The sequence below is a fragment of the Oncorhynchus kisutch genome, linkage group LG15, assembly GCF_002021735.2.
Source record: "Oncorhynchus kisutch isolate 150728-3 linkage group LG15, Okis_V2, whole genome shotgun sequence".
In the NCBI taxonomy this organism is placed as follows: domain Eukaryota; kingdom Metazoa; phylum Chordata; class Actinopteri; order Salmoniformes; family Salmonidae; genus Oncorhynchus; species Oncorhynchus kisutch.
Window position 1 is genome coordinate 84,352,510 of NC_034188.2, and position 20,199 is coordinate 84,372,708.

At 42.1% G+C, this 20,199-nt stretch overlaps 1 protein-coding gene across 2 annotated transcripts in view; it reads left to right on the forward strand.

The window, feature by feature from the left end:
- The window catches only part of LOC109879228 (ventricular zone-expressed PH domain-containing protein), a 150,748-nt gene that overhangs the window by 60,597 nt on the left and 69,952 nt on the right, over positions 1-20,199 (forward strand). For both annotated transcript variants that reach the window (XM_031791207.1, XM_031791208.1), the window contains 2 exons: positions 14,598-14,761; positions 19,267-19,476. In XM_031791207.1, the coding sequence (XP_031647067.1) occupies positions 14,598-14,761; positions 19,267-19,476 (374 nt within the window). The remainder of the gene's footprint in view (positions 1-14,597; positions 14,762-19,266; positions 19,477-20,199) is intronic.

Here is a 20,199-nt window from a genome sequence, read left to right on the forward strand (position 1 = left end):
TCTTCGTTGGAGGTAGCATATGCCGGGTGTGGATGTGGGGGGATGGGAGGGGGGGGGGGGGGTAGGCTATGGGTGTGTGTGTGTGTGTGGGGGAGGTAGGGGTGAATGGAACCCAGACTTTAGGGGCTTCTAAATGGGGATATTGTTCTCGCTCTCACTTTTGTTTATTTATTTATTTTCCCAACTGACTCAACGTGTGTATGTGTATGTGTGTGTGTGTGTGTGTGTGTGTGTGTGTTTGTGTGTGTGTGTGTGTGTGTGTGTGTGCGCGCATGTGTGTATTCAGTGGGGATGGCGTAATTACTCCCTCATGGGATTTTTAAGGATTTGCCTCCACCCCTGCCACCCCCACATGCCCTCTCTCCTGCTGCCTCTGTCTTTCTCCCTTCCCCATTATGTCTGTCTTTCTCTGAGGCAAGCGGGTGGACGTGCTACCTTGGGCTTTAAACACAGCGTAGCACCAAGGGCATGAGGTCTTTAAAAAACATGAAAGCACTTTCTTTATTTAATAACACATGGGAGAGGGGAAGTGACCTTCCTATCTTTGACCTGCTAACACACAATTTAACAGAGAAGTGACTGGGGGAGATTGAGAAAGACACACAGAGAGAGAGAGCGAGAGAGAGAGCGAGAGAGAGAGAGAGGGGTAAAATGTTCCTCACGTGTTGTGTGTGTGTGTACAGATGTGGTTACCAAGCCGCCTTTATGGAGCCTACCTGAGGTCTATATTACACCAACAGGAAACACATGATGTATACTGCTCTAACCACATGAGACAGAGAGCGAGTGTGTGTGCATGCAAGAAAGCCCTATATGTGTATGGAGGAGGATCTGAGTTTTGAATGCATATCATAAGTCATGTTATTTCATGCCTCTTAATTATTATGTACGGTATCTACACAGCTGTTCTTTACTGTGTTGTTTAAACAGTGGCTCTTTACAGCTGTTCTTTACTGTGTTGTTTAAACAGCGGCTCTTTACAGCTGTTCTTTACTGTGTTGTTTAAACAGCGGTTCTTTACAGCTGTTCTTTATTGTGTTGTTTAAACAGCGTCTATTTACAGCTGTTCTTTGTGTTGTTTAAACAGCGTCTCTTTACAGCTGTTCTTTATTGTGTTGTTTAAACAGCGTGTCTTTACAGCTGTTCTTTACTGTGTTGTTTAAACAGCAGCTCTTTACAGCTGTTCTTTACTGTGTTGTTTAAACAGCGTCTATTTACAGCTGTCCTTTGTGTTGTTTAAACAGCGTGTCTTTACAGCTGTTCTTTACTGTGTTGTTTAAACAGCGGCTCTTTACAGCTGTTCTTTACTGTGTTGTTTAAACAGCGGCTCTTTACAGCTTTTCTTTATTGTGTTGTTTAAACAGCGGCTCTTTACAGCTGTTCTTTATTGTGTTGTTTAAACAGCGTGTCTTTACAGCTGTTCTTTACTGTGTTGTTTAAACAGCGTCTATTTACAGCTGTTCTTTGTGTTGTTTAAACAGCGTGTCTTTACAGCTGTTCTTTATTGTGTTGTTTAAACAGCGGCTCTTTACAGCTGTTCTTTATTGTGTTGTTTAAACAGCGTGTCTTTACAGCTGTTCTTTACTGTGTTGTTTAAACAGCGGCTCTTTACAGCTGTTCTTTACTGTGTTGTTTAAACAGCGGTTCTTTACAGCTGTTCTTTATTGTGTTGTTTAAACAGCGTCTATTTACAGCTGTTCTTTGTGTTGTTTAAACAGCGTCTCTTTACAGCTGTTCTTTATTGTGTTGTTTAAACAGCGTGTCTTTACAGCTGTTCTTTACTGTGTTGTTTAAACAGCGGCTCTTTACAGCTGTTCTTTACTGTGTTGTTTAAACAGCGGCTCTTTACAGCTGTTCTTTATTGTGTTGTTTAAACAGCGGCTCTTTACAGCTGTTCTTTACTGTGTTGTTTAAACAGCGGCTCTTTACAGCTGTTCTTTACTGTGTTGTTTAAACAGCGTGTCTTTACAGCTGTTCTTTACTGTGTTGTTTAAACAGCGGCTCTTTACAGCTGTTCTTTACTGTGTTGTTTAAACAGCGTCTATTTACAGCTGTTCTTTGTGTTGTTTAAACAGCGTGTCTTTACAGCTGTTCTTTATTGTGTTGTTTAAACAGCGGCTCTTTACAGCTGTTCTTTATTGTGTTGTTTAAACAGCGTGTCTTTACAGCTGTTCTTTACTGTGTTGTTTAAACAGCGGCTCTTTACAGCTGTTCTTTACTGTGTTGTTTAAACAGCGGTTCTTTACAGCTGTTCTTTATTGTGTTGTTTAAACAGCGTCTATTTACAGCTGTTCTTTGTGTTGTTTAAACAGCGTCTCTTTACAGCTGTTCTTTATTGTGTTGTTTAAACAGCGTGTCTTTACAGCTGTTCTTTACTGTGTTGTTTAAACAGCGGCTCTTTACAGCTGTTCTTTACTGTGTTGTTTAAACAGCGGCTCTTTACAGCTGTTCTTTATTGTGTTGTTTAAACAGCGTGTCTTTACAGCTGTTCTTTACTGTGTTGTTTAAACAGCGTCTCTTTACAGCTGTTCTTTATTGTGTTGTTTAAACAGCGTGTCTTTACAGCTGTTCTTTATTGTGTTGTTTAAACAGTGGCTCTTTACAGCTGTTCTTTACTGTGTTGTTTAAACAGTGGTTCTTTACAGCTGTTCTTTGTGTTGTTTAAACAGCGTGTCTTTACAGCTGTTCTTTACTGTGTTGTTTAAACAGCGGCTCTTTACAGCTGTTCTTTACTGTGTTGTTTAAACAGCGGCTCTTTACAGCTGTTCTTTACTGTGTTGTTTAAACAGCGGCTCTTTACAGCTGTTCTTTATTGTGTTGTTTAAACAGTGTGTCTTTACAGCTGTTCTTTACTTTGTTGTTTAAACAGCGGCTCTTTACAGCTGTTCTTTACTGTGTTGTTTAAACAGCGTCTATTTACAGCTGTTCTTTGTGTTGTTTAAACAGCGTGTCTTTACAGCTGTTCTTTACTGTGTTGTTTAAACAGCGGCTCTTTACAGCTGTTCTTTACTGTGTTGTTTAAACAGCGGCTCTTTACAGCTGTTCTTTATTGTGTTGTTTAAACAGCGGCTCTTTACAGCTGTTCTTTATTGTGTTGTTTAAACAGCGTGTCTTTACAGCTGTTCTTTACTGTGTTGTTTAAACAGCGGCTCTTTACAGCTGTTCTTTACTGTGTTGTTTAAACAGCGGCTCTTTACAGCTGTTCTTTATTGTGTTGTTTAAACAGCGGCTCTTTACAGCTGTTCTTTATTGTGTTGTTTAAACAGCGTGTCTTTACAGCTGTTCTTTACTGTGTTGTTTAAACAGCGTCTCTTTACAGCTGTTCTTTATTGTGTTGTTTAAACAGCGTGTCTTTACAGCTGTTCTTTATTGTGTTGTTTAAACAGTGGCTCTTTAAAGCTGTTCTTTACTGTGTTGTTTAAACAGTGGCTCTTTACAGCTGTTCTTTATTGTGTTGTTTAAACATTGGCTCTTTACAGAGCTGTTCTTTACTGTGTTGTTTAAACAGCGTGTCTTTACAGCTGTTCTTTACTGTGTTGTTTAAACAGTGGCTCTTTACAGCTGTTCTTTGTGTTGTTTAAACAGCGTCTTTACAGCCGTCCATCCAGTAGTGCTGAATGTTGACCTCAGCTGAGCTCCTTTAGGCTAGTTGTGTGAGTGATTCACACTAGCATAGGTTAACATTACTGCATAGTGATTCCGACTAGCATAGGTTAACATTACTGCGTAGTGATTCAGACTAGCATAGGTTAACATTACTGCGTAGTGATTCAGACTAGCATAGGTTAACATTACTGCGTAGTGATTCAGACTAGCATAGGTTAACATTACTGCATAGTGATTCAGACTAGCATAGGTTAACATTACTGCGTAGTGATTCAGACTAGCATAGGTTAACATTACTGCGTAGTGATTCAGACTAGCATAGGTTAACATTACTGCGTAGTGATTCAGACTAGCATAGGTTAACATTACTGCGTAGTGATTCAGACTAGCATAGGTTACCATTACTGCGTAGTGATTCAGACTAGCATAGGTTAACATTACTGCGTAGTGATTCAGACTAGCATAGGTTACCATTACTGCGTAGTGATTCAGACTAGCATAGGTTAACATTGCTGCATAGTGATTCAGACTAGCATAGGTTAACATTGCTGCATAGTGATTCAGACTAGCATAGGTTAACATTACTGCATAGTGATTCAGACTAGCATAGGTTAACATTACTGCGTAGTGATTCAGACTAGCATAGGTTAACATTGCTGCATAGTGATTCAGACTAGCATAGGTTAACATTACTGCATAGTGATTCAGACTAGCATAGGTTAACATTACTGCGTAGTGATTCAGACTAGCATAGGTTAACATTACTGCATAGTGATTCAGACTAGCATAGGTTAACATTACTGCATAGTGATTCAGACTAGCATAGGTTAACATTACTGCATAGTGATTCAGACTAGCATAGGTTAACATTACTGCATAGTGATTCAGACTAGCATAGGTTAACATTACTGCGTAGTGATTCAGACTAGCATAGGTTAACATTGCTGCATAGTGATTCAGACTAGCATAGGTTAACATTACTGCATAGTGATTCAGACTAGCATAGGTTAACATTACTGCGTAGTGATTCAGACTAGCATAGGTTAACATTACTGCATAGTGATTCAGACTAGCATAGGTTAACATTACTGCGTAGTGATTCAGACTAGCATAGGTTACCATTACTGCATAGTGATTCAGACTAGCATAGGTTACCATTACTGCATAATGATTCAGACTAGCATAGGTTAACATTACTGCGTAGTGATTCAGACTAGCATAGGTTAACATTACTGCGTAGTGATTCAGACTAGCATAGGTTAACATTACTGCGTAGTGATTCAGACTAGCATAGGTTAACATTACTGCGTAGTGATTCAGACTAGCATAGGTTAACATTACTGCGTAGTGATTCAGACTAGCATAGGTTAACATTACTGCGTAGTGATTCAGACTAGCATAGGTTAACATTACTGCGTAGTGATTCAGACTAGCATAGGTTAACATTACTGCGTAGTGATTCAGACTAGCATAGGTTAACATTACTGCGTAGTGATTCAGACTAGCATAGGTTAACATTACTGCGTAGTGATTCAGACTAGCATAGGTTAACATTACTGCGTAGTGATTCAGACTAGCATAGGTTAACATTACTGCGTAGTGATTCAGACTAGCATAGGTTAACATTACTGCGTAGTGATTCAGACTAGCATAGGTTAACATTACTGCGTAGTGATTCAGACTAGCATAGGTTAACATTACTGCATAGTGATTCAGACTAGCATAGGTTAACATTACTGCGTAGTGATTCAGACTAGCATAGGTTAACATTACTGCGTAGTGATTCAGACTAGCATAGGTTAACATTACTGCGTAGTGATTCAGACTAGCATAGGTTAACATTACTGCGTAGTGATTCAGACTAGCATAGGTTAACATTACTGCGTAGTGATTCAGACTAGCATAGGTTAACATTACTGCATAGTGATTCAGACTAGCATAGGTTAACATTACTGCGTAGTGATTCAGACTAGCATAGGTTAACATTACTGCGTAGTGATTCAGACTAGCATAGGTTAACATTACTGCATAGTGATTCAGACTAGCATAGGTTAACATTACTGCATAGTGATTCAGACTAGCATAGGTTAACATTACTGCGTAGTGATTCAGACTAGCATAGGTTAACATTACTGCGTAGTGATTCAGACTAGCATAGGTTAACATTACTGCGTAGTGATTCAGACTAGCATAGGTTAACATTACTGCGTAGTGATTCAGACTAGCATAGGTTACCATTACTGCGTAGTGATTCAGACTAGCATAGGTTAACATTACTGCGTAGTGATTCAGACTAGCATAGGTTAACATTACTGCGTAGTGATTCAGACTAGCATAGGTTAACATTACTGCGTAGTGATTCAGACTAGCATAGGTTAACATTACTGCGTAGTGATTCAGACTAGCATAGGTTAACTTTACTGCGTAGTGATTCAGACTAGCATAGGTTAACATTACTGCGTAGTGATTCAGACTAGCATAGGTTAACATTACTGCGTAGTGATTCAGACTAGCATAGGTTAACTTTACTGCGTAGTGATTCAGACTAGCATAGGTTAACATTACTGCGTAGTGATTCAGACTAGCATAGGTTAACATTACTGCATAGTGATTCAGACTAGCATAGGTTAACATTACTGCATAGTGATTCAGACTAGCATAGGTTAACATTACTGCGTAGTGATTCAGACTAGCATAGGTTAACATTACTGCGTAGTGATTCAGACTAGCATAGGTTAACATTACTGCGTAGTGATTCAGACTAGCATAGGTTAACATTACTGCGTAGTGATTCAGACTAGCATAGGTTAACATTACTGCGTAGTGATTCAGACTAGCATAGGTTAACATTACTGCATAGTGATTCAGACTAGCATAGGTTAACATTACTGCGTAGTGATTCAGACTAGCATAGGTTAACATTACTGCGTAGTGATTCAGACTAGCATAGGTTAACATTACTGCATAGTGATTCAGACTAGCATAGGTTAACATTACTGCATAGTGATTCAGACTAGCATAGGTTAAAGGGGAACAAAAAATAAAAAGCAAACATTCCAATGTATATTATCTATATAAAGTATATATATCATGTGTTTATAGGAGTCTCAAGACACAGAAATGTTGAAATTCCAAAATAAGTTGTTGTTTTTTTCAGATGGGAATTCCAATGTCGGATATATATGGGACATGCATATAAGGGTATGGACTAGGTCCCGGGTGAAATTATTCATGAAATCCATAGGATACACATTGAAATGTTTGGATCATAAAAGTCTCCAAACCACACTAGTCACGTGTTTCTGCTGAGCTCAGTATAGTTCTAGTCTGCAGAATCACTTCCCATAGAAGTGAGTTTAATGTTTGGCCCAATGCTGTATTAATGTTTCTGATGCTAGACATTGTTTCTGGAGGGTCACAATACAATGAACAAGGTTTCTTGAATCATAAATTATGATTTATTAAATACAGTTATCGCATCACATTGACATCAGATCCTTGTTGGGATCTGGACCCTATGGGATATGGGCCCTATGGAATCTAGATCCTATGGAATCTGGGCTTTATGGGATCTGGGCCCTATGGGATCTGGGCTTTATGGGATCTGGGCCTTATGGGATCTGGACCCTATGGGATCTGGGCCCTATGGGATCTGGGCCCTATAGGATATGGGCCCTAGCATGTCCCAGCAACCCTGTCATTTGATACTATGCTCCTACCACCAGCACTCTGAAGTTAATCGTATGAAGGCCCTGCTGCCAACACATTTGTTTCAGGGGCAACTGACCTTAGGTTTGACGTCACTGCACGAGGCTAAGGCACTGTACTGTAGCTACCAGATTTACATAATGTACTGTACACCCACAGTTCATTTCCAGAATATCATTAGCATACCTCAGTGGTGAGGTGTTAACATGCCCTTCTAGCCTCCACTGTAGGTGTTTATGTTCATTCAGACTGCAGTGTCCTGGAAGACTGCTGTGAAATGTTTTCTTTGTTTACTAAAGAATAGAAGGTCAGTCCTTGTTAGAGTTTAGGGTGTTTTTTCCTGTGTAGGCTGTCGAAAGAGAGAATTATTAGGCCCTGTATCAGCATTTTGACTGGGGTTGACAGATTGCAAAAGACACCTTGACTTACTGTAAGTGAGACTGCATGTAGTGCTAAGAACATAACAATGAAAAAATGACTAAGAACACAGCGGAACTATTAATATCTCTAAAGGAAACATGCTGTGTGTGTGTGTGTGTGTGTGTGTGTGTGTGTGTGTGTGTGTGTGTGTGTGTGTGTGTGTGTGTGTGTGTGTGTGTGTGTGTGTGTGTGTGTGTGTGTGTGTGTGTGTGTGTGTGTGTGTGTGTGTGTGTGTGTGTGTGTGTGTGTGTGTGTGTGTGTGTGTGTGTGTGACATTGAAACTCAGGCTGGGGCATGGTATAGGCTGGGCTAAGGCCGGGACAGAGCTAGGATAGGATGGGCTGGGGGCTGGTGCCAGGCTTGTGTGTTTTGAGTGGAGCTCCCACAGCCCAAGACTCACACACACAAGAAGTTATGAGAGAGAGAAGGTAAAATGTCTTAACATACATGCCTGTCTCTCCCGCTTCACCTCTCCTTCCTACTTGTTTTACAATCACTTTGGCACTTATTTCGGAACCTTGATGTCATTTTTCAAAACTCTAGACAAAACTCAAAACCAATGATCAAAATGCACATTTTGCAAAACTTCAAAACTTTTATCTTTTTCCAATTGTTTGGATACAATACACATACATCTAAGATCATTTGTTCAATGAACTAAAATCACCTGTTCAAAATGACACAACTTAACATCAAAGTATTACCATTTCAAAATGCAATTAACACATTACATCTGAAATGACTGTCTATTAATTTCATTACAATGATCAAACTATCAATTGATACCACTGCTCAAAATGATAAGTAACTGTTGCGTTACTCTTAATGCATAGTTTTATGGAAACTGACAAACAATATTCCATGTTTAGATCATGAAAGTTTCAGGATAATGAGATCCATTGACCCCAATTACCGTGGAACATGAACCAATTGGACTACATTATCTATGGATGTAATATTTCATCATCATTCTTTATCAGACACTGTTTCTATGGTCCCATGTACCACTTTTCCAGACCATGTTTTCAGATTTGACATTACTGTACACTCACCGGCCACTTTATTAGGTACACCTATCTAGTTCTGGGTAGGACCCCCTTTTGCCTCCACAACAGCCTGAATTATTCACGGTGTTGTACGTTAAGAGATGCCCTTCTGCACACCACTATTTTAAACAGCTGTTATTTGAGCGTTTGTGGCCTTTCTGTTATCCTGAATGAGTCTGGACATTCTCCTCTGACCTCTCTCATTAACAAGGTGTTTTGCCCACAGAACTGCCGCTCACTGAATGTGTTTTGTTTATCGCACCATTCTCTGTAAACTCTAGAGACTGTAGTGCATAAAAATCCCAGGAAGGCAGCTGTTTCTGAGATGCTGGAATCACCATGTGTGGCATCAACAATCATACCACGGTCAAAGTTGCTTAGATTACTCATCTTGCCTGTTCTAATGTTTGGTCGAACAACATCTAAAGCTCTCTACTCTATAGACTCTATATATTGAGTTGCAGGCAGCCACATGATTCGCTGTTCGAAGGTAACCTTCCTTGATGAGCTAAATCAGGTCTGTAGAGCTGATGGTGTGACCTATATAATCAAATGGTGCAAGCATGGTTTCAGGCCCAACCATAATTTACCACCCTTTACTTACCCCCATGCTCTCCTTTCCTTAACCCGATTGAGGAATTTTTCTCCACATGCAGGTGGAAGGTATATGATAGGCGCCCTCACGAACAAACCGCTCTTCTCTAGGCCATGGATGACGCATGCAATGACATCACGGCAGACCAGTGTCAGGCCTGGATTCGCCCGAAGATTCTTCCCAAGATGTTTGGCTAATGAAAACATCCATTGTGATGTGGATGAGAACCTGTGGCCAAATCCACAAGACAGAGTTGATGGAAATATAGAAGTACAGTAATCAATGTTTTGTTTTGCTTTTTACAGTAAGTCAGGTGAGGAACACTACAGTTGACCTTTTAACTGTTTTTCGTTTTTTGTGATTTTATTGTATTTCATCAATACATTTCATATTTTGTTCAATGATTCCACTGTGTCTGTAGTATTCTCTCTACTAGTCCTTTTACAGGGATGTATTTACGTATTTACATGTAATGAAACATGTATCACATACTTACATACTTAATATTTAATGATTGTACGAACAACTACACAGTGAAACTATCGGTATCTTGTGTGTGAACATTCATCTAAATGAATGTTCATATGGTATTTCATGATAAATGAGTTATTTGAAACAATGATTCTGCAAGTGCAAGGTTTCTATAAAGATATGAATGAACAATGCAATGTTTTGAACACTGGACAGCCTGTGTTACAAGTGAAGACCGTTTTGAGTTTTGTGTCTATAGAGTTTTGAAAAATGACCACAAGGTTCTGAAATTAGTGCCAAAGTGATTGTTAAAATCTGTAATTGAATTGAATTGAGTGGGAAGGAGAGGTGGGGTGGAGGTGGGGTGGAGAGGTGGGATGGAGCATTAGACAGGCATGTTAAAGGGCTTGTTATTAATGTGAGCGGCTGGTTCTGGTTTTGTTGTGGTCGTCTTTAATGGTTTTACTGCCCTCTAAGACGTAGATGGATGACTGGTAGACTGCTAGATGGCTTTAGTGTGTTTGTGTGTGTGTGTGTTTGTGTGTGTGTGTGTGTGTGTGTTTGTTTGTGCGCTCCTCAGGGCACATGGACTAAGTGTGTTCAGACATGGGTGGACACGGAAGCACCGTAAATCTCCCATGGGTCTCTGGTTCTGCAGACGTCTGGCTCCTGGTTTTAACATTCTGCTCTCGACAAACCAATAAATTCTCTCTCTCTCTCACCTTTAGGAATGCTCACTAACTCGCCCTCTTTATGTCTCTCTCATCTCTCTCTTACTGCTTTTCTTACTCTGTTGTGTGTGTGTGTGTGTGTGTGTGTGTGTGTGTGTGTGTGTGTGTGTGTGTGTGTGTGTGTGTGTGTGTGTGTGTGTGTGTGTGTGTGTGTGTGTGTGTGTGTGTGTGTGTGTGTGTGTGTGTGTGTGTTTGTTTGTGGAGGCGACTGGGGGTCAGGTAGGAACATCAAAGACTATGTAATAATGAATATTGTAAGGACTGAGCAGCTGCTTGGCGACGGTTGCTCTGTTGATTTGTCTTGGGGTTGTATTAGTGATGTTATCACAGCAGATAGACAGGTCACAACAGACAGGGTCACAGCAGACAGACAGGACCACAGCAGACAGACAGGGCCACAGCAGACAGACAGGTCACAGAAGACAGACAGGGCCACAGCAGACAGACAGGCCACAGCAGACAGACAGGTCACAACAGACAGACAGGGTCACAGCAGACAGACAGGGCCACAGCAGACAGACAGGACCACAGCAGACAGACAGGTCACAGCAGACAGACAGGTTAGAACAGACAGACAGGTCACAACAGACAGACAGGGCCACAGCAGACAGACAGGTCACATCAGACAGACATGACCACAGCAGACAGACAGGGCCACAGCAAACAGACAGGCCACAGCAGACAGACATGTCACAACAGACAGACAGGTCACAACAGACAGACAGGGCCACAGCAGACAGACAGGGTCACAGCAGAAAGACAGTTGCCATGGGAGGCAGTGTAAATGTTATCTATTGGACGATGAGTTGCCATGGGAGGCAGTGTAAATGTTATCTATTGGATGATGAGTTGCCATGGGAGGCAGTGTAAATGTTACCCAGTACTACCCAGAGCGTGTACACCTTTACCATTTTGGGAATATCCTCCTAATATTGAGTTGCCTTTTTGCCCTCAGAACAGCCTCAATTCGTCGGGACATCACTTTACAAGTTGTCGAAAGTGTTCAACAAGGATGCTGGCCCACTCCCGCTGTTGTGTTAAGTTGGCTGGATGTCCTTTGGATGGTGGACCATTCTTGATACGGAAACTGTTGAGGGTGAAAAGTCCAGCAGCGTTGCAGTTGTTGACTCAAACCTCTTATAACCCCAGTGGATTCTGTCTCATAGGTAGACAATAGACATGTACTGTACTGTTCAAAAGTTTGGGGTCACTTAGAAATGTCCTTGTTTTCGAGAGAAAACCACTTTTTTTTCCCATTAAAATAAAAATAAAAAAATAATCAGAAATACAGTATAGACATTGTTAATGTTCTATATTACTATTGTAGCTGGAAATGGCTTATTTTTAATGGAATATCTACATAGGTGTACAGAGGCCCATTATCAGCAACCATCACTCCTGTGTTCCAATGGCACAAACCCAATGGCACAAACCCACCGTCGCTGGACCAGACAGGACTGGCAAAAAGTGCTCTTCACTGACGAGTCGCGGTTTTGTCTCACCAGGGGTGATGGTCGGATTCGCGTTTATCGTCGAAGGAATGAGTGTTACACCGAGGCCTGTACTCTGGAGCAGGATCGATTTAGAGGTGGAGGGTCCGTCATGGTCTGGGGCGATGTGTCACAGCATCATCGGACTGAGCTTGTTGTCATTGTAGGCGCATCCTGACATGACCCTCCAGCATGACAATGCCACCAGCCATACTGCTTGTTCTGTGCGTGATTTCCTGCAAGACAGGAATGTCAGTGTTCTGCCATGGCCAGCGAAGAGCCTGGATCTCAATCCCAATGAGCACCTCTGGGACCTGTTGGATCGGATGGTGAGGGCTAGGGCCATTCCCCCCAGAAATGTCCAGGAACTTGCAGGTGCCTTGGTGGAAGAGTGGGGTAACATCTCAGAGCAAGAACTGGCAAATCTGGTGCAGTCCATGAGGAGGAGATGCACTGCAGTACTTAATGCTGCTGGTGGCCACACCAGATACTGACTGTTACTTTTGACCCCCCTTTGTTCAGGGACACATTATTCCATTTGTGTTAGTCACATGTCTGTGGAACTTGTTCAGTTTATTTCTCAGTTGTTGAATCTTGTTATGTTTATACAAACATCTACACATGTTAAAGTTTGCTGAAAATAAACGGCAGTTGACTGTGAGAGAACATTTCTTTTTTTGCTGAGTTTATGACTTGGAAGAGCAGGTGTTCCCATTGTTTTGTACACTCAGTGTAGTTACCAGTGTCTATCATTAGGCTTGTTGATATATGACCTAGGCACAAGCCCACAGAACATGCACAGTGATGTGCAGCCAGTCAGGTGTCCCCTTGTGAATCCTTTTAATACAGTCAATCGTCATGCATTAAACTAATTAGTAAATGTCAATGCTAACATTTTAAGTCATTTTAAATCAATCCATTCCAGGTAAGCTGTAGACAGATGTTGGCAAGGACATTGAACTCGTTGATAGGAGTTATGGCCATCAGATTAGTCTTGTGTAGCAGGTAGCAACGCTAGCTAGCAATGCACACACATACACACACACACACACATTGAAAACTGCTGGCCCACAGTTTTTCGCACTCTCACTACTTCCTGTTTTCCAATGTTCCATGTTTATTATCCCATGTCTCCGTGGTACCACCTGTTTCCTTAGCCAATCAGAGTGAGGGCCAACTGCAAATAGAACTCCATTCACAAAATGAGAATCACCTCCGCAGTGTGTGTTCCATTCATAGGATGGTCCCAGGAAGGAACCTAGGGATTGCTTCTAGATGACCCTGTCGTTCTCTCAGTCTGACACTCTATTTTGGTCTCCTTGTAATTAATTCAATCCAATTCGTTCAAGTTTTATAGGCAGGAAGTACACGTGTTGACTTTACCATAGCAGAACAGTTTTAAACTATTATACAGTAGATGAAAGGACAACATATTTTTCTCTATTGTTCTCTACCCCCCACCTCTCTCTCTCTCGGTCTCACTAAGTCCATATGTCCTTTAGATGATGTGCTTTGACATTGAAAATAAAATAATAACATGCTGGACACAGTCATGCTGTAGGAATTTCACAGTTTTTGTCCCAAAGAGTAAATCACATCCAGGTTTACCCCACTCATACTACTGTATTAACTCCAGCCTTTTACTGTGGGGACATCAGTCAATCCCTTTACTGTGGGGACATCAGCCAATCCTTTTACTGTGGGGATATCAGTCAATCCCTTTTACTGTGGGGACATCAGCCAATCCCTTTTACTGTGGGGATATCAGCCAAACTCTTTACTGTGGGGACATCAGCCAATCCCTTTTACTGTGGGGATATCAGCCAATCTCTTTACTGTGGGGACATCAGTCAATCTCTTTACTGTGGGGACATCAGCCAATCCCTTTTACTGTGGGGATATCAGCCAATCTCTTTACTGTGGGGACATCAGCCAATCCCTTTTACTGTGGGGATATCAGCCAATCCCCTTTACTGTGGGGACATCAGCCAATCCCTTTACTGTGGGGACATCAGTCAATCCCTTTACTGTGGGGACATCAGCCAATCCCTTTTACTGTGGGGACATCAGTCTATCCCTTTACTGTGGGGACATCAGCCAATCCCCTTTACTGTGGGGACATCAGTCAATCCCTTTACTGTGGGGACATCAGCCAATCCCTTTTACTGTGGGGACATCAGCCAATCCCTAATGATTTAGCTACAAAGTAAACATAAAAGGCATTGTTCGTGTTCATGTAATGTCATAAGAGATGAAGCTACTAATAAAACTACTAATTGAAGACAGAAGACATTGTGCAGATGCATGAGATATTTAAAGATGGTTTAGATATAAAGGTCAATTTCTCTTGGGCAAATATTGAAGGATTCTGGTACACATTATGTGTATTTTTTGCATTTATACATGTTACATTTTCTTTCTCAAGGATGAACGTCATGGAATGAATATTAACAGCAAATGGTGAGACTTGAATCCGTTGTCACGTACACCATGTAGCTAGACCCTCTCTGTCCGTGTCGTCCCCCTCTAGGTAACCACATGCTCCTACGCGTGCTGCCGTCCGTCTACCCCAAACAGCCCCATGCCATCCATCGTCACCTAGGCAACCTGACGGCCATGATGTCACAGCTCGATTCACCGGAGCAACAACACCTGCTGAGGCTGATCCGGATGGTCGCCGAGCAACAGCCACTGGTGTGTGTGTGTGTTTATGTGTGTGTGTGTTCACGTACCCGTGTGCCTGTCTATGAGCATGTGTGTGATGGACTGCGTTCAAAGAACACATTAGTCATGAGAAAGTCCAGAATTCCTACATGTGGGAATGCTGTGCTGCGCTCCAGAGAGCGTGGTCCAGCATGAGGATATTAAGGGGAGAGGGGAAAGTATGTATGTACATGCTAGATGGATGTTCTCACCCGCATTAAGAGAGAACAAGCTGAGTCATCAGAAACCACGTGCTGAGGGGAATAGTGGGAGGTGTCTGGTGAAAAAGAGAGCAGTCATAAAGAAGTGAAAGACCACATTTAGAACACAGTAGGAATCACACACACACACACTCTCTCATATACATGCTCATTATGAGTGTAGAGAATGCATCTGTCATCAGTAATGTCAAATATTTGGACATTTCCTGTCTCTCTCACACTCATGATGCAAGAGTCCCAACTGATGATCAGATTGATTTATCAGGGAAACTCTAATAAGTCATTCAGCTCATCTCCGGTTTGGAGGAAAGAGAGAGAGAGAGACCACTGACTGATCCAAAAATAAGGAAAGCTTTGAATATGTACAGACTCAGTGAGCATAGCCTTGCTATTGAGAAAGGCCGCCGTAGGCAAAGAGAAGACAGGCTATGTGCACACTGCCGACAAAATGAGGTGGAAACTGAGCTGCACTTCCTAACCTCCTGCCGGACCCACAAAGAATTTGAAAACAAATACAATTTTGATAGACTCCCATATCTATTGGGTGAAAAAACACATTGTGCCATCACAGCAGCAAGATTTGTGACCGGTTGCCACAAGAAAAGGGTAACGAGTGAAGAACAAACACTATTGTAAATGCAACCTATATTTATGTTGATTTATTTTCCCTTTTGCACATCATATCAAATCAAATCTAACTTTATCTGTCACATTTGTAGACCTTACCATGAAATGCTTACTTACAAGCCCTTACAATTAACCAACAGTGTAGTTCAAGAAGGAGTTAAGAAAATATTTACCAAATAAACTAAAGTAAAAAAAAAAGATAAAAAGTAACACAATAAAATAACAATAACGATGCTTTATACAGGAGGTACCGGTATCAATGTGCGGGTGTACAGGTTAGTCGAGGTAATTTGTACATGGATGTAGGGGTGAAGTGACTGCACATCATTAGAACAATGTATAGACATAATATGACATTTGAAATGTCCCTATTATTGTGTAAATTGTGTAAATTGAATTGAGAGAGAGAGAGACAGAGAGCAAGGGAGACCGAAAGAGAGAGACAGAGACAGTGAAAGAGAAAGAGAGTGAGAGAAACAGAGAGAGCGAGAGAGACAGAGAGAGGGAAGAGAGAGAAAGAAAGAGAGGGGGGAGAGAGAAAGAAAGAGAGAGGGGGAGAGAGAGAGAATGTGAAAGAAAGACCACAAGAAACAAAAAAGTGAGATAAAATCAACAACAAAGACGACAACATTAAGACCAAGAACAAGCACATCCTACGGTGAGAGGGAGACAAGAGGCCTGGGCTGGGCTGGGCTGGTCTGGCTAGGACAGATAATGAGGCAAATGGGATTTAGTTTACCCAGTAAGTCCCACAGCAAGGCTACACTATTCAGTACCCCATAGATCACGCGTCTGACCCGCTGACCCATTACAGGGAAAGACATCACTTTTCTCCCTGATTGATTGACCAGCACGGCCAGGGGTCAGCCAAGGCGACAGAGGTTGTGTAAGGTTCATAACTCTAACATGTCAACTGACTGACTGGTGTGTGCATGTATGCGTGTGTGTGTGTTTCCATGTCTTTGATCGTCTCTCTCCATGGGAACGTGTCATTGATCATCTGCCTACATTGGAGCATATGTCTTTGATCTTCTGTCTCCATGGGAACGTATGTCATTGATTGTCTGTCTCCATGGGAACATATGTCATTGATTGTCTGTCTCCATGGGAGCATATGTCTTTGATCTTCTGTCTCCATGGGAGACTATGTCATTGATCGTCTGTCTCCATGGGAATGTATGTCTTTGATCGTCTGTCTCCATGGGAACGTATGTCTTTGATCGTCTGTCTCCATGGGAGCGTATGTCTTTGATCGTCTGTCTCCATGGGAACGTATGTCTTTGATCGTCTGTCTCCATGGGAATGTATGTCTTTGATCGTCTGTCTCCATGGGAGTGTATGTATTTGATCGTCTGTCTCCATGGGAATGTATGTCTTTGATCGTCTGTCTCCATGGGAATGTAGACAGATGACGCAACAGTAGTAGGCTTGATTACCAACAATGACGGGACAGCCTACAGGAAGGAGATGAGGGCTTTGGGAGTGTGGTGCCAGGAACGTAATCTCTCACTCAATGTAGAAAAAAAAGGAGATGATCGTGGACTTCAGGAAACAGCAGAGGGAGCACCCCTCTATCCACATCGACGGGACAGCAGTGGAGAAGGTGGAAAGTTCCAAGTTCCTCGCAACAGCGCCTATTCAACCTCTGGAGGCTGACGAAATTTGGCTTGGCACCTAAAATCCTCACAAAATTTGACAGATGCACAATTAAGAGCATGTTGTTGGGCTGTATTACCGCTTGGTATGGCAACTGTAACCGCCCGCAACCGCAGGGCTCTCCAGAGGGTGGTGCAGTCTGCCCAACGCATCACCGGGGGCAAACTACCTGCCCTCCAGGACACCTACAGCACCCCGATGTCAAAGGAACGCCAAAAAGATCATCAAGGACAACAACCACCTGAGCCACTGCCTGTTCACCCCACTATCATCCAGAAGGCAAGGTCAGTACAGGTGCATCAAAGCGGAGACCGAGAGACTGAAAAACAGCTTCTATCTCAAGGCTATCAGACTGTTAAATAGTCATCACTAGCACATTAGAGTCTGCTGCCTATATATATAGACTTGAAATCACTGGCTACTTTAATAAATGGAACGCTAGTCACTTTAATAATGTTTACATACAGTTGAAGTCGGAGTTTACATAAACTTAGGTTGGAGTCATTAAAAATCATTTTTCAACCACTCCACAAATGTCTTGTTAACAAACTATAGTTTTGGCAAGTCGGTTAGGACATCTACTTTGTGCATGACACAAGTAATTTTTCCAACAATTCTTTTCAGACAGATTATTTTACTAATAATTCACTGTATTACAATTCCAGTGGGTCAGAAGTTTACATACACTAAGTTGACTGCCTTTAAGCAGCTTGGAAAATTCCAGAAAATTATGTCATGGCTTTAGAAGCTTCTGATAGGCTAATTGACATCATTTCAGTCAATTGGAGGTGTACCTGTGGATGTATTTCAAGGCCTACCTTCAAACTCAGTGCCTCTTTGCTTGACATCATGGGAAAATCTAAATAAATCAACCAAGACCTCGGGAAAAAATGTGTAGACCTCCACTAGTCTGGTTCATCCTTGCGAGCAATTTCCAAATGCCTGAACCGTGTTCATCTGTACAAACAATAGTACACAAGTATAAACACCATGGGACCACGCAGCCGTCATATCGCTCAGGAAGGAGACGCGTTCTGTCTTCTAGAGATGAACGTACTTTGGTGTGAAAAGTCCCAGAACAACAGCAAAGGACCTTGTGAAGATGCTGGAGGAAACAGGAACAAAAGTATCTATATCCACAGTAAAACGAGTCCTATATCGACATAACCTGAAAGGCAGATAACATAACATGATCTAGAAGAAAAATAATATAAGATAACATAACATGACATAACTCAGCAAGGAAGATGCCACTGCTCCAAAACCGCCATAAAAAAGCCAGACTTTGCTCTCTCTATCTATATATCTATCTATCTATCTCTCCTAATCTCTACTCTGCTCTCTCTCAATATCTTCCTCTCTCTCAATCTCTCTCTCTCTTTCTCCCTCTCTCTCTCGCCTAATATCAACTCTGCTCTCTCTCTCTCTCTCTCTTTCTCCTAATATCAACTCTGCTCTCTCTCTCTCGCTCTCCTACTCTCAACTCTACTACCATTCTACCAACACTTCTCTGTCTCATCTTCCTTCTCTTTTACTGCATGTATATGGTTCCATATGTTGTGAGATTCTCTCTCTTTTCAGAACAACTGGTTCTGAGAGATTAGGATCAGGACCTGCAATTGTAACAGTAAGCAACTGTAACAAAATGGATGACTGCAGAGTAGCCGTTATTATGTTGCATGGATTGCTAAGGCATAAGAATATGAAAGTGTAAATTCTAATTTTAAATGTCTGTAGTTATGTACCTGTCTATTAATTTGATGTATTATGTCATTTTATGTAGTTCTGTCCTCCAGCTATTATGTCATGTTTTATGTGGACTACAAGAAGAGTAGCTGCAGCTTTGGCTGTAGCTAATGGGGATCCTAATAAAATACTGAATACTCTCATACCGCCTTCTAGCCTCTTTTCCATCCTTCAACCCAATGCTGACCACTGCTTTTATCCTCTCCCTCCTCTCTCTCCCCCCTCCCTCCTCTCTCCCCCCTCCAGGTTCTGAGCCCCCTGGTGCCCTCCCTAGTTGGTTACCTAGGCGATGCCTCTCTGAACGATACTCTACTGGGTGCACTGGTGGACGTGTCACAGGCTAGCCCCGCCTCCATGACCCCCTTCCTGCCCGCGCTGAGGGTTGTGGGTCAGCAGTACCCAGTCCTGCTGGGACACGTGGTCAAAATACACAGAGCTGTGGGCTTGACCAGTGAGGTGAGAAGACATCAACATTCACCTTTCTTCTACTCTTACTTCTCTCTCTCATTTCTCTCTCTCTGCCTCTTCTCTCTCATTCCCCCTCAAATTTCTCTCTCTCCTCTTCTCTCTCATTCCCCCTCTATTTCTCTCTCTTCTCTTCTCTCTCATTCCCCCTCTAATTTCTCTCTCTCCTCTTCTCTCTCATTCCCCCTCTAATTTCTCTCTCTTCTATTCTCTCTCATTCCCCCTCTAATTTCTCTCTCTTCTCTTCTCTCTCATTCCCCCTCTAATTTCTCTCTCTTCTCTTCTCTCTCATTCCCCCTCTAATTTCTCTCTCTCCTCTTCTCTCTCATTCCCCCTCTAATTTCTCTCTCTCCTCTTCTCTCTCATTCCCCCTCTCATTTCTCTCTCCTCTTCTCTCTCATTCCCCCTCTAATTTCTCTCTCTCCTCTTCTCTCTCATTCCCCCTCTCATTTCTCTCTCTCCTCTTCTCTCTCATTCCCTCTCTCATATCTCTCTCTCCACCTCTTCTCTCTCATTCCCCCTCTAATTTCTCTCTCTCCTCTTCTCTCTCATTCCCCCTTTCTCCTGTCATTGTCAACTTTTATTTCCTCTCTTCCATCTCTCCATCAGTGTTGGGCAGTGCAGCAGTGTTGACACAGACGCCGGAACTCACTGAGCCAGAATCACTTAGTCAGCCTGGCTAGGTCTGTCCACACACACACACACACACACACA